Raw genomic sequence first — 14777 nt, 5'->3', positions numbered from 1 at the left:
GCAATCCTTAGCCATTTACATTCCGCTGTATTTGAGACAAGTCCCAAGTGCAGCCTGCAACTTTTAGTTTCGAACACAAGGGGGAGATATTGCTGTGTTTTTATGTCAATTCCAAATAATAAGAAAATAACAACAAAATGAAACATCAGGTCCATACAAAGCAGAAGTCAACACGTTATCTAAGAAACAGTAAGAACACTTTTCCGAGCAATATTGAACACCAAACCAGCTGAGGTCCAGTGATCGCCAGTTTTAGCGCAGGGTTGGCAACCTTTACCATCAGAAGAGCCATTTTGCCTCCAATTCCAGTAAAGGAAAACATTACACAGCTTATAAACTTTTAAAAGTTTAAAAATGTTTACCTGTACAATAATTTAAACACTGAACTACACTACTGGTCAAAAGTTTTAGAACACTTACATTTCTCTGGAAGAAAAACCTCCATTTTTAAGTGTTAAGATGGTCTGTCTTTCTTTCATTGTTAATTCCCTGTTTTCTTACCATTTTGTAGCAAAAAATTACTTTCTCCAGTACAATGTTGTTCAACTGATGTTACGAGGGTATAGTACCACAGCGTGTTCTGAACACTGTTTTTATGCAGACAGAGAAGGTCGTAAGTACTCCAGAACTTGGAACACCCAGGATTTAGTCACACAAACTGCCCAGGCTTGATCAACCTCCATTTCTGCAGTTTTAAATTGTTGAAACAGGCCTTTTTGTATAATTCTGAAATACACATTATTTTTCAGTTTTGGGTAACTTTACCCTTTTTGTAACCTCTTCACCACTTACCTTTGGACCATGTCAAGCTATTCATTGAACTTGAACGACGTTAATTTCAATAAATAACTGGAAAAATTGGGGTGTTCTAAACCATTTGACCGGTAGTGTATGTACTGTATGCCTTTTTGAGTAAAAAAGCTCTTGTTCAAGTTCTTGTTTTGAAAATGTGTTTGCTAATTCCTCGCCACATGTCAAGCACACGGGTAAGCCGGCGTCATTAGCAGTGAAGGCAAAGGAATATGTCCATTCAAAATTAAACTCTCTATTTTCTTGGGAGATTTTTCTTTTTAGGGACATATTCATGGTTATGGATGGATTACCGCGGCGGGTAGCACACTCAACAAGACGTCTTTTTCATGTCTTACTTTTTCATGTCAAAACTTGAACCATTAGCAAATTTAAAAATATTTTCACATTCTTACAGAGTATATCACAACAACAAATATTATACTATATCTTTTCATGGGATAACACTAAAGAAACAATACTTTGATACAATGTAAAGTAGTCAGTGTACCGCTTGATAACAGTGTAAATTTACTGTCTACTTACTATTTGCCAACGCTGTCTTAACTCTCTTGGGCATGGGGTTTAGTAAAACATCACAGGTTGCCTCTTAATACTCTTTCAGGCCACCATGATGGCATCATGGAGCTGGTGGATGTCAGACACCATGCAGTCCTCCACCTTCCGCTTGAGGATGCTCCACAAATGTTCAATAGGGTTTAGGTCCATCACCTTTACCTTTAGCTTCTTTAGCAAGGCAGTGGTCATCTTGGAGATGTGTTTGGCCTCCTTATCATGTGGGAATGCATGCTCTGCTTGAGTACGTCACAATACATGTTGGCATTCATGTTTCGCTTAATGAACTGTTGCTCCCCAGTGCCCGAAACACTCATGCGGCCCGTTACCATGACACTCCAACCACCATGCTTCACTGTAGGCAAGGCAAACTTGTCCTTGTATTCCTCACCTGGTTGCTGCCACACACACTTGACATTCTCTTAACCAAATAAGTTTATCTTGGTCTCGTCAGACCACAGGACATGGTTCCAGTAATCCATGTCCTTAGTCTGCTTGTCTTTGGCGAACTGTTCGCAGGCATCATCTTTAGAAGAGGCTTCCTTCTGAGATGACAGCCATGCAGACCAATTTGATGCAGAGTGTGACATACCGTTTGAGCACTGACCGGCTTACCCCCATCCCTTCAACCTCTGCAGCAACGCCGGCAGCACTCATACGTCTATTTTACAAACAGGCTCTGGATATGACACTGAGCATGTGCGCTCAACGTCTTTGTGGACCATGGCAAGACCTGTTCTGGGTGGAAGCTGTGCTGTTAAAACATACTGCAGATCATCTTCAAGGTGCAATCTTCTGACAGCCAACATATAATCATGCTCGCGGACCAATCATGGCGGCAGTTTGCGGGTGTAATTACTTCAGTTATTATGGTTACGTGGCAGCAAACGTTGTGACGTCACTCAAAATGAGCCAATGAAGTAGTTTGTTTACTTGCGAATGAGAACCGTGGCTTGCTCAAAAATAAGAAAAGTTGATAGAGCAAAGGGAACATTTAAGTGATTGGACAGACCAATGTACACCGTGTGCGCAATTATTAGGCAAATCAGTATTTTGAACATATTCTAATTTTTATGCATATTTTCCAACCCCAAGCTGAATAAACTTGAATGCCTATTGGGTTTAAGCATACCAGGTGATGTGCATGTGTGTACTGAGGGAGGGTGTGGCCTGAAGAGATCAACACGCTTTATTAGTTGTGCACAATTATTAGGCAGCTTCTTTTCCTCTCGCAAAATGGGCCAGAAAAGAGATTTAACAGGCTCTGAAAAGTCAAGAACTAAAACATCTTTCATAGGGATGCAGCACTCTTGAAATTGCAGAAATTGCCAAGATATTTGGCTGTGACCACAGAAGCATTTAATGTTTTTGCTGCAAGTGCACAAAAGGCTCGCAAGAAATGTGTTGAAAGAAAAACATGCAAATTAACTGACAAATATTTGAGAAAACTCAAACGCGAAGCTCCAGGAACCCATTATCCTCCAGTGCTGTCATATTCCACAACTGTAGTGTGTCCAGAAGTACGGTACATGGTGTTCAGTGCTAGAGACATGGCCAAGGTAAGAAAGCCTGAAAGTTGACCAACAATGAACAAGACACACAAGTTGAAAGGCTATGACTTGGCCAAGAAATATCTGAAGACAGATTTTATGGACTGATGAGATGAGAGTGACTCTTGATCGGCCCGTGGCTGCATCAGCCATGGGCAGAGAGCGCCACTCCAACTCAGATGGCAGCAAGGTGGTGGTGGGGTACTGGTAAGGGCTGGAATTATGAAAAGATGAGCTTGTTGGGCCTTTTCAGGTTGAGGATAGACTCAAACTCAACTCCCAAACCTACTGCCACTTTTTTCACACAGTCGTACAGGAAAAAGTGTGCATCTTTCAAGAAGACCATGATTTTTATGCAGGACAATGCTCCATCTCATGCACCCAAGTACTCCACTGCGTGGCTAGCTAGTAAAGGTCTTAAAAAGGACTTTAAAAATAATGACCTAAACCCTATTGAGTACTCATGGGCCCTTGAACGTAAGATTTACAGTGAAGAAAAAAGTACACCTCTCTGAACAGTGTCTGGGAGGCTTTGGTTGCTGCTGCACAAAAAGTTGATGGTCAAAGAAAGTGACTCATAGACTCCATGGATGGAAGGCTTTTCCGTGTTATTGAAAAGAAGGGTTGTTATAGTGGTCTTAATTTATTTCTTGGAAATGTCAGAAATATTTATTTGTAAAGTTTGTGTTGTGTGGTTATCATTCTGACTTTAAAAAATGAAAATAAAGTAGTGAGATAGGAATATTTTTGTTTTCCTTTGAGTTGCCTAATAATTCTGCACGCTAATAGTTCCCTAATTGTGCACACAGAGATATTCTCAATTAAAGCCAAAACCTCACTTTCACTTCTTTAAATATTCTAGTTTGAGGTTTATTAACATTTTGGATTGACCAAGAGCACTGTTATTGTTAAATAATAAAACTAATAATCAATAATACAAATTGCCTGCCTAATAATTGTGGACGCAGTAGATGATTCATTCTTCCAGAATCCAGGACCAAACAGCTGTGTGTCATATGATCTGAAACTGTAGCGCTGGTCAAAAGTGCAAATGTGATGCGACAGACTGACAAAACACACATAATTCGAGGGGAAGTATCCACACAAGCTTCATGTGAGAGCGCGGAAAATAATGTCGCTTAGATCCCAGAATGAAAAATCTGCGAGAGTCATGGCACATTGATTTATAGCACAGCAACGAGCAAATGAGTGTTCATTGTATGGATATTGGAGCAAAACGGGGTTGTTGAGTGCTTTTGCTGCAGAGACCTTACTCAAAAGGTAAACAAAAATAGGAATTGTGTGACAAATTCAGGCAAATCCCAATGTCAGCTAAAACAAGAACAAGAAAATGTGAAACTTTAAGAGGATGTACTGTTGCAGTGTTTCTGTTAAAGAGACACTTATTAAATTATTATTTAATGTTATTTTGACAGAGAAACAGTTTTATTTAACTTAAAAATAAGCCGATTGTGTTCATCCATTGTTTGTACAGTCAAACTTTTTTATTATTTATGTGAAATTTGGTCCTGTTTTCTTTTAACTGCAATGTGCACGGTTTCATTTATAGCCGAACCGATACGGGATTTTTGGGGCCGATGCCGATATTGGGGGATGAAGAAAAGCTGGTATCCGATAAATCGTCCGATAACCGATATATTGGCCCATATATGAAAAAAGAGCATTGATATACACAGGATATATACTGCACATGAACATCAATTCTTATAATACCCAAAATACGATTCAACGCAAAGAAGCAGAAGACTAACACATTTAAATAAGGACGTTTAATTAGTAAGACTGTCAACATAAGGACAAGCCTCTTTGTGATTTACTTTTGGGTGTTGACACAAATTTGTAGTGTTCTTTGCTTTGCTGGTGCTGAAGCCCTGGCTAACTTGCACACTGCACATGTTGCGTCTAACTTAACACCTCCACACCTTACTTTTCTCCTTTGTCTGTCAAATGAAAATATATACATTTAGTGCATTTTGGTCATTAGCTTGCAATTTGATACTATAGTTGATACTAATTTGATACTAAGTGGCTGCATTGGCCTGAAAGTGATAATACATAGGCTAATGTGAGGTGTTTTGCAACTAATACATGATGTGTTTATAAAAGGCTTAGCGCATAGAAAGTGGATGGATGGATATTCACAAAAACATCTTACCAATATCAATTAGTCACATTTACTGGCTATTGAGTTCTATCTGCAGCCACTGAGTATTTGCAAAATGCATTTGCAAGCAAAAAACAAATGCTGAAGCAAACATTAAAAAGTGAAAAAAAGTTGACTATAAACAAAGGAATAAACTACATTTTATATAACAGTGTAACTGCTTTTAAAACATTACTTGGAACATTTTCAAAATGGTTTGAATGAAGACATTAACTTGTGAATTTCTGAGCCCCTGGAAATCCTGCATGGAAGTATGAAGTGAAATGGGAAGCTGCATATATCTGCATATATATGTATTTCACTTTAAAACGCTGTATAATAGTCTTAATGGTGTGTGGCAGTGTGACACTAAAGTGTAGTGTTATATTATTTTACAAAGTCACAACTTGGCATGGTGGAAAAAAAATGTTGTTTCTTTTCGCATCTTCTCTTCCTACCGCTGACTGAGGGAGAGAGAGCGTCCGTCTGTGTGTGAGGGGGATGGGCCAGGTATTCAAGCAGGGAGCAGCACAGACAGACATAGAGGAGGGAGCAACTGATCTCCGCACAGCAAAAAAAATTATGTATATCGGCCACATATCGGCTACATTTTCACTGATATTGATTAATCTGTGATAGGTCATAATCTCCCCGATATATCGGTCTGGTTCTAGTTTCATTACATTTGGTATTCATATGACCTAGTCTGTTTGATGCAATTTAAGGCAATTTTTTTTTCACATCCTCTGAGAGTTCTTCACCATGAAGTCCCATGTTGAACTTCCACTGAACAGCAGTGATAAGAGAGAGCAATAAATCCAAATTTATCACGCCTACTCACCACTCTTTGTCACCAGCTGACGTGAAGTGCACCCATACTTTCAACGCTTTTTGAACTTATTCTAGGACTCATTTCAATTAACACCATGCTTGATTACAACTCACATTGATTACAACTCACCTGCCTTCATATCAAAACTTTGAGAGCGGGGATGGGTAGCAGATTAGTCAGCAGGGCACACACAGCACACAGACTGGTGTGGAGGTGAATTACAATGATTTTTCATGATCAGTTACGTCGATGAAGCCGACCAATCGTGGCGACACTAATCACAACATCAGAAAAAAAAAAAAGTTGTTCATCTGCATTTTGATTTTCAGTCTGAATTTTTTTCTAGTGCAAGGGTCTCCCAAATTTCATCAGTATGCGAGCTACATGGACAGAAAGAAAGGAGAGTCGAGCTATTTGTGTTTTAATTACATGACTGGCAACATTTAAATGATAGCCTACTTTATTTATGAAGCAGATCTCCACTCAAAACAGTGTGGTCATTATCTTTATGTTATTTAGTGGTAATCTGGCATTAAATAGAGGCGTAATGTCTGAATTGAACAGTTATAAAAATACTAAAAGTTCAAGCACATATTATTTGACTCTGTGGTGAGCTACTCAAAATCAGCTGGCTGTGTACTGGTAGCTCCAGAGCTACCTGTTGGAGACCCCTGCATTAGATTATGCAGATGGACCTGATATTGTGCCCAGGAGCTATTGTGGTAAGGTTGTGATCATGTTTGTTTTTAAGGGCGGTGTTAAAGTGCTAATCACCGGGCCCTGGCAAGAGGCAGGCTCAAACTACAGCTGTTTGTTCGACCAGATTTCAGTTCCCGCCTCTCTCATCCAACCAGGAGTTCTGCGTTGCTACTGCCCAGGTAAGATGTGAATGTCAATTTTGTTATTTTACCAAAATACGCTCTTGATCAAAATTTTAAGACCAGTTGAAAAAGTGAAAAAATGTACATTTTGAACTGTTGGATCTGGAGGTTGTAAGTAAAGCTTCAAAATGCAAAAAGAAGAAATGGAAGTGAGTCAAAAAACACTTTGGGTGAGCAGTTTATTGCAAACAACCATTAAACTGAAATAGGTTGTTCATCGGTTGATCAAAAGTTTAAGGCCATAGCTCAAAGAAACCCGAAATCCCCAAACTAGAAAAAAATAATAATAACAAAGGACTCAATAATAAGTAGCTGCGCCATTCTTGTTAATCACCTCAAATATTGCTTTGGGCATGCTTGATGCCAGTGTTTCCAAGCGGTTAGTGGGAATGTTGCTCCAGGTGGTGAAGATGGCTTCACAGCGGGCATCCACTGTCTGGAGTGATGTCCGTTTTTGTTAACTTCCCTTGCCATCCACCCCCAAATGTTCTCAGTTGGATTTAGACGAGGGGAACACGCAGGATGATTCAAAAGAGTGACGTTATTTATCTGGAAGAAGTCCTTTGTCAGGCGGGCATTGTGAACTGCAGCGTCGTCCTGTTGAAAAAACCCAGTCTTTACCACACAGATGAGGGAGAGCCTTCAGTTATGAGCAATGCCCCTGCGACATCTCCACATAGCCAGCTGCCATTTGAATGTAAATACTGTGTTTTAATATAAATACGTTTTTTTTACAAATCCGTATAATATCCCACTTTATTAATGACACACCCATTGTCAATGTCATTTATTATCCCTTTTGTACACCTCAATTGGACGTTTGAATTATTTAATTATTGCTTAAGTGTGCATATGTACAGTGAGAGCTTATTTAACCGAAGTCAAATTCCTTCTTTGTGTAAGCATACTTGGCCAATAAAGCTGATTCTGATTTGGATTTTAAAGGCTGTGGTTTTAAACTTTTAATCAGCTGATGAGCAGCCTATTTCACTTTAATGGTTGTTTGCAATACATTTCTTACTCAAAAAATCTATGTCTCACTCCCATTTCTTCTTTTTACATTTTGAAACTCCTTGGGAAACCGCCTTGGGATCCATCCATCCATCTATTTTCTATACCGCTTCTCCTCTTTAGGGTCGCAGGGGCATGCTGGAGCCTATCCCAGCTAACTTCAGGCAACAGGCGGGGTACACTCTGGACTAGTTGCCAGCCAATCGCAGGGCACATATAGACAAACAACCATTCACACTCACATTCATATCTATGGACAATTTAGAGTCGCCAATTAACCTAACATGCATTATTTTGGAATGTGGGAGGAAGCCGGAGCACCCGGAGAAAACCCAAACACACACACACGGGGAAAACATGCAAACTCCACACAGAGATGCCCAAGGGAGAATTGAACCCAGATCTTCCCGATCTCCAGACTGTTACTGTGTTGGCCAACATGCTAACCACTAGACCACCGTGCAGCCCGCCTTGGAAGTGTAAAATGTCAATTCTTGCAATTTTTCAACTGGTCTTAGGACTTTCATCAGGAGTGTATTAGTGAACCAGTCTTACTGTGATTTATTGTACATATTGCACACTTAGACTCTACACTTAAATTGTATATTCTCAGAATTTCTGTGTGTATTTTCTCCCCAGCTCATGACACAGGTCTGGTGACACTACAAGTGGCTGTCAGTAACCAGATCATCTCCAACTCTGTGGTTTTTGAGTATAAGGCTCGTGCTCTTCCCTCCCTGCCGTCTTCTCAGCATGACTGGCTCTCACTGGATGGTAAGTCTCGCTCATACTTTATTACTTCAACGTATTTGACCTTCCTCCAGCTCACTTTTTGATACTACCCTACGGCATTTTATACTGTTTCTAATCCTTCTATCACCAAATCGCTAATGAACTTCTTAAAATTGTTCATTGTGATTACATTCCGCTTCATCATCAAGCGTTACAGATTCACTCTTGCTTTGCTTTGAAATAATTTCACAGCTCATACATTTGCATTATATTCATATTAGCTTTCCTTTGAGGCAAGCTGCAGGATAGGCCTGGTAATAAAAGAGATAAAACGGCCACCAACTGCAACCTTTTCCACTCTCCTGTAGCCATATAATAATGTTCACTATATGCATAGTTGGCTGTTAAATTGAGATTTTTACTTGCACTGTACTCACTGTCAACTTTAAATGTGTGTAGCACGTCTGAATGAAAATACAGTGGGGAACATACAGCAGGTGTGACATCTTGTTCATCTTAACAGGAGTGCAAAATTACAATGAGTTGTGTTTCTGCTATTTATTTATTGTATGTTTAGATCCATAATTCATGATGGTTCTTTAGTCGTTTTTGCCAGTTTGGCTAATTTAGTTAGGTTTTCCACATCAGTAACAGTGTGTGCAGAGATTGTGATGGTCGGCATCAACATGTTGAGCTTTGCCATCTTGTTAGCATTTATATATAATCGAACTGTCACCAACCTTTAAATGGCATATGTATTGTTTTATTGATATTTGATCACATCAACATATGACTAAGATCAGATCATACAGAATGTATGCTCCATTACTATTGGTTATACTCTCACTTCTTCCAACCACTCATTGTACTTTGTATTATGCTGCATTATTTTAGATTCATGTTAGCGTTGTCTTTTTTTTCTATTTGTAATGCTTTTTGTAGCTGTAGTGAAAGCTGAACAACACATTTGTTACAGTTTACACAGACTTGTACCCGATTTTTCGCCTGTTATGATTTAATAAGGTACAGTAAAAAGGCAATGCAGTTTACTGTAGGGTTGAAGATTTCTTGCAGATTAGTAATGCAGAGTTATTCCGTATCCAAGTTGAGTTTGTGACTCAGACACATACTGTGAGACATTCAGCACACGAGTCGCTGTAGATATGAATGCTTGTGTGTGTGTGTGTGTATGTGTGTGTGTGTGCGAGAGGAAAAGCATTACTGCAGTGCCTGAGCATTGACAGGATAAAGTAGGACATGGCGAAACGCCGGCTCCCAGGACAGCTGCATTGCAGACGGCCCTGGAGGGAGTAGGAGGGAGATGGTGGCTCATATACAGCAGAACCAGCAGATCCCTCCGCCATTCATACGCTACCAGCTCACTGGCTCATTCACAGAACCGGCTAAGGAGGAGCTGCCTGACTCTGGGAAAACACAGCCCACCCTATACCTTCTTTAGTTTAGCCCTTTGTTTGCCACCACTGATGAACAGTTTGGCATTTTGTGTGGTCAATCTCACAGCGCCTCATACTTTCTAAAATTTCAGTTTCCTTATTCAGCTACATACAGTAAGAAAAGCATAATATTAGACACAGTCCTCAATATGATTTGGTGCGGTTCTAAATTACGTGCATGGTAACAGACATATTTTTGAATTAATACCATTCTGACAGTGTTAAAACTGAACTTCATAAACTTTGCACTGGCAGATTTTATGAGTCAGCTCTTGCAATGAATCTTATTAATGTGCAGTGAAGTGGCTGGTGAATTAGTTCAGTATATTTATACCTCATGAAATGTTTGGTCAACATTATTTATGTTATAAATGACTATTTAACTCTTCAATCAGACCAGGTAGAATATCCATTCAAGATCGTAGATGAGAACACCTTATAACAGTAACAATGAAACCAATTCAAAAACAATAACCAGCCTTTCTGGCTGTCTGCTCGGTTTACCCCATGCAGCACTAAGTGGGATAACTTTGTTCAGAACTAGGGCAGACTGTGTCACTGGCGCATGTTGTCGTCATCCTCACGCCGATCATGCGAAGCTTCCAGTGCAGTGTGACTGCACAGACTTGGAGTCAAAGTGCAGCCACCTGATTCCTAAAGGCAGCTGACATAATACTTTGCATTTAGTGCGCATGCAGCTTTGCCAAGGAGGAAGACTCGGTGCTGTGATGTGCTAATGGCACTACTGCCTGCCTGCCTGCCTGCCTGCCTTGATTTGTCATAATGCAGAGTGGGGGAAGGGGCGCTTTTTCTCTGCAGCACTGCAGGTAGGGGAGCCATGGGCAGGAAACAAATACAGCCACTATCGGTGCGCAACTCTTCAATAATCTCTTGCGCACACAACCGTATGCCCGGTCTGAGGGGGTGGTTCGCTAAACTGCTGAACATTTGCACGGTTACAACCTCACACAAGCAGCGGCGTGCAGACTGTTGCAGGCAGCGCATGCCGACTCTAAGCAGCTTTTAACCGGCGTGGCACACAATGCAGTCGGGGGGGGGGGGTGTTTGCGTAAACTACTGCAAAGACACGCACCAATTTCCTTTTCCCCCGCAGACAAGCTCACATAAACCTATTTTAATTAGACTGACACATCGCGATGCTTTAAATGTCATGGCACTAAACAAAGCGTGGAGAGTAGAAGAGCCCCAATTGGGACAATGGCGTTTGTTTACCGGTAGCACGTGCACACACACCATCTCCTGCAATCTTTTTTATTGTCATTTTACTGCATGCAACTACGAGAAACACTTAAGTGTGTGTGTGCGTGTGTGTCTGAGAGAGGTGCAAGAAGTGGAGAAGAGGAGGAGGGGGCTATTAGAGGAAGAGGAGTAGCTCTCGCGCGGCTCTCTTCCCTCACTTGTTCCATTGTTTGACTCTGTGGAGGAGCTTGACATTCAGTCCACATGTTCGCGGATGTACTATATTTGTTTTCTTCTGTCCACGCGTGACACCGTGCTGACTGTTTGAGGGGCTGTGACCAAACTGCATTCTGAGTGAGACAGACGCAGCCATGGCGGGACTGGCGTGGGTCAGGTTCCCGGTGTCTGACACCTGCACCCCTTAACAAAAAGGCGTGTTTCTTTCTCTCTTTTTTTGCCCCGGACTATGCCCGATGGAAAATAAGCTAGAAGGTTAGAAGTTTACTCTGTGGTCTTGTGTTGTGTTTGTGTAGACTTGTGCAGAGGAAGTGGAAGTTGCATGCATGCTGTTGTTATGTGCTGTAACTGGGCTCAGGTGGACAATGAGCACCTTCAAGTCCTCTGTGAGGAGAGATGAATGTAGTAGAAAACTCCTGCCTCACCACTTCATGTCTGTAGGATGCTTTCAAGGAAAAATATTAGTTTTAAGTTCACTTTGAGATTAGTTCTAGTTTTCTTGTTGCAAACTGTTTCCAATCACGTAACATACACTGCCATTACATCTGTTGGAAACGAAGTAGATCACATGGCTACAATGGATATGCAAGCTCATAGGTATTACTTTTATACCCTTGACACTTTACTTTTACAACTTTGGAGCTTCTCTACAGTATTTGGTCCTGGAAAAACAGTTACTTTAGAGTCCAACACAGTAGCCTAATTGATATGCTGGCTCTCCAATTTATGTTTGTAAGGGAAATCCTTAACTAGAGCAAGGGCAAAAGAAAATACTGAATATATTATCATGTTGTTTATATAGATTTCTATACTGTATATCAGTCTTTGTATGTATGTATGTATGTAACGATCTGTCTTACTGTCTATTTATCTGTCAACCAATCTATCAAAAAGTTACCACTGAGCATTTCAGCACCAAGCTGTGAACAGCGACTTTGAACTTTTCTATCTGTCTTTAGCACTTAAATGAAGTAGAGACATAATATAATAATACATTTTAACATTTTTATTGAAAACCATTTTTTTTTTATTTTTGCAAAAATAAAGTTGACAGGGTTTCAGAAGCACAAGCCTCATTTCAAGTTTGATTCGGAATGATCTGTGGCATTGTATTTTTGTACTTTATGGTAATAGTTATGTTTTCTTTTTAATCTTTCTGTCTTACAGTGGTGGACATTCATTATTTATTCATAGTCTGTGGCAGGAAGGTCTAAGAGGTTCCGATAAAAGTTGCCAGTTGTGGCTCGTTATACACTGATCTTGATGAAGTTCAAAGTTCAAGTTTAGGCACTTTTCATGATGTTTAGTTGATGTTGCTCAAGTTAATGTAAGGGTTAATGACATCACATCAAGTATAAATTAGACCATAAATCAATCGACACGTGTCGCATGTGTGTATCCCTGCTCTGCTGGCTGTATATTCATGCAAGTTATATTGTTTGAAAACCTGAAAGTCAAACTGACCTGCTGCTGAGACATAAAGCCAATTGTGTAGCAGTGTATTAGTGCAATAGTAGATGACAGTAAGTCCCCATGGCGCTCACTCTTGGCATTTTACCTTTGTTGTGACAGAATCTATCTCTTCAGTTTTCAGACTAGACTCATATTGACCTATTTAGCTGGGCAAATGCCAATAGGCTTAGAGCTGTTCTGTCTTTGTTGCAGGACAAGCAATGCAATCACGCAGCGTGCCCTTTGTTTACTGTTGCTTCGTGTCTGTATATGATTAAGAACACATGACCAGTGTGGAAGCAGTGAAAGTAACTAGCAGACAATGTTGCAATTGTACCACCTGTTTGGGCCTTAAAATAAGTGGGCCATTTGAACAGCTTAATGTCACACGCATGCCTAATGAATGTCAGAAACTGGCTGTAGAGAGATTTAAAAAAAAGGTCAAATGCTTCCCTGGACTAATGTGAAAAGCCACTGGATCCTATTTGAGGATTAAGTATGTCCTTGATCAAATGTTTACCATTTAATTAGTAAATCATCAAGCTCAGTTTAACATTAGTTTTTATCCTCTCAAACTTTCTTTATAATTGCTGTCCTCTACCCTCAAAACCTCAAAACAACCTCTCGTAAGCTTATGTTTTCATAATGGAGCTCTGTTTATATAGTGCACAATTGTCCACTTGTTGAACTTGTATATATAGTTCTTCACCTAACTTTACGTTTCTCTTTTCCAAAGCAACATACAGTGCCTTAGATGTTGCTTCATTCACTCATTCATCCATTCATTCAGTCATTTTTGTTACCACTTGTCCTCATTAGGGTCTGCGGTGAGCTGGAGTCTGTCACAGCTGACTTCAGGCAAGAGGCAGGGTACACCCTGGGCTGGTCTCCAGTCAATCACAGAATACATATAGACAAACCAGTGGGCAATGTAGAGGACCCAATGGACTTTTGCTTTTTGGGGTGTGAGAGGAAACCAAAGTGCACACATGGGGATAACATGCAAACTTCTCAACGAAGATTCAAATCCTCAATCTGTTGACTGTGGGGCCAACCTGCTAACCACTAGTCCACCGTGCAGCCACATGTTGCTTCAGAAATGCCAGACCTAGGCCTTGAAGTCACCAACCCATATCATGACCACTTCTTCTTTTCTCATCCCCTTCTCTCCTCGAACCTCAGATCCACCTTTTGCTGCCTTACATGTAATCTCACCCAGTATCTTTCCTCTTTCTCATGAGGAGTTGCCACCATGTCAAGATTGTCAAGATCATGATATTGTGGCTGCTCACGGTGCATAATATTTGAGCAGTGACCTCAGAGAAAAGCCAACTAGATATGGATGGTAGGAGAAAGTCATCAGATGCGAGTTGGTATCATTATGTATTATTATATAAGTAAAGTACCGGGAGAATTTCCACATGGAGCCCATCTTCTTAGGCAAGTCTTTGTCAGAAGGGTCTTAGGTCAGTGTTTGGTGGCTCCCACCGGGGCAGAGCAAGTGATTTCTTACACTGGGGATCCATGGCAAGCAATAAAATGACTTTGTGGTAGTGGTCATAAATGTTCAAGCCTTTTTGTCGGCCAGTATTAAGTGGATTTTTATTCACGTCCATGTTGATAACGGCCACTACATTAAAACACTTGATAAGTGGTATTTTTCAGCTCCTTCAGTCATTTATCTCTTGGATGAAAGAGGTTTTACTCTCTAAAGGACAGGTCAGGTAGTTTTGCAGTCCACTGTAAAAGTACTTTAAAATGATTTATGTAGTGGGCTGCACTGTTGGTGCTCTCACCTTTATTTTTACCCACTTCATTGAGCAAAGTTAGAATGGGTCCAAGTCCTTAAGTCAGTAAACCAATCACCATCATTCCTGTGCTGTAAATAAAATTAATGGA

The 14777-nt window shown here is 40.4% G+C and overlaps 1 protein-coding gene across 10 annotated transcripts in view; it reads left to right on the top strand.

The window, feature by feature from the left end:
- The window catches only part of camta1a (calmodulin binding transcription activator 1a), a 363687-nt gene that overhangs the window by 329151 nt on the left and 19759 nt on the right, over positions 1-14777 (top strand). For 9 of the 10 annotated variants that reach the window (XM_054797834.1, XM_054797863.1, XM_054797815.1 and 6 more), the window contains 2 exons: positions 6663-6789; positions 8443-8577. In XM_054797834.1, coding sequence (XP_054653809.1) covers positions 6663-6789; positions 8443-8577 — 262 coding nt within the window. Of the gene's footprint in view, positions 1-6662; positions 6790-8442; positions 8578-10646; positions 11682-14777 lie in introns of those variants that run through there. The other variant, XM_054797873.1, reaches the window with a different exon arrangement.

This window comes from Dunckerocampus dactyliophorus, chromosome 1, assembly GCF_027744805.1.
Source record: "Dunckerocampus dactyliophorus isolate RoL2022-P2 chromosome 1, RoL_Ddac_1.1, whole genome shotgun sequence".
Lineage (NCBI taxonomy): Eukaryota > Metazoa > Chordata > Actinopteri > Syngnathiformes > Syngnathidae > Dunckerocampus > Dunckerocampus dactyliophorus.
This window is presented reverse-complemented; position numbering and strand designations above follow the sequence as displayed.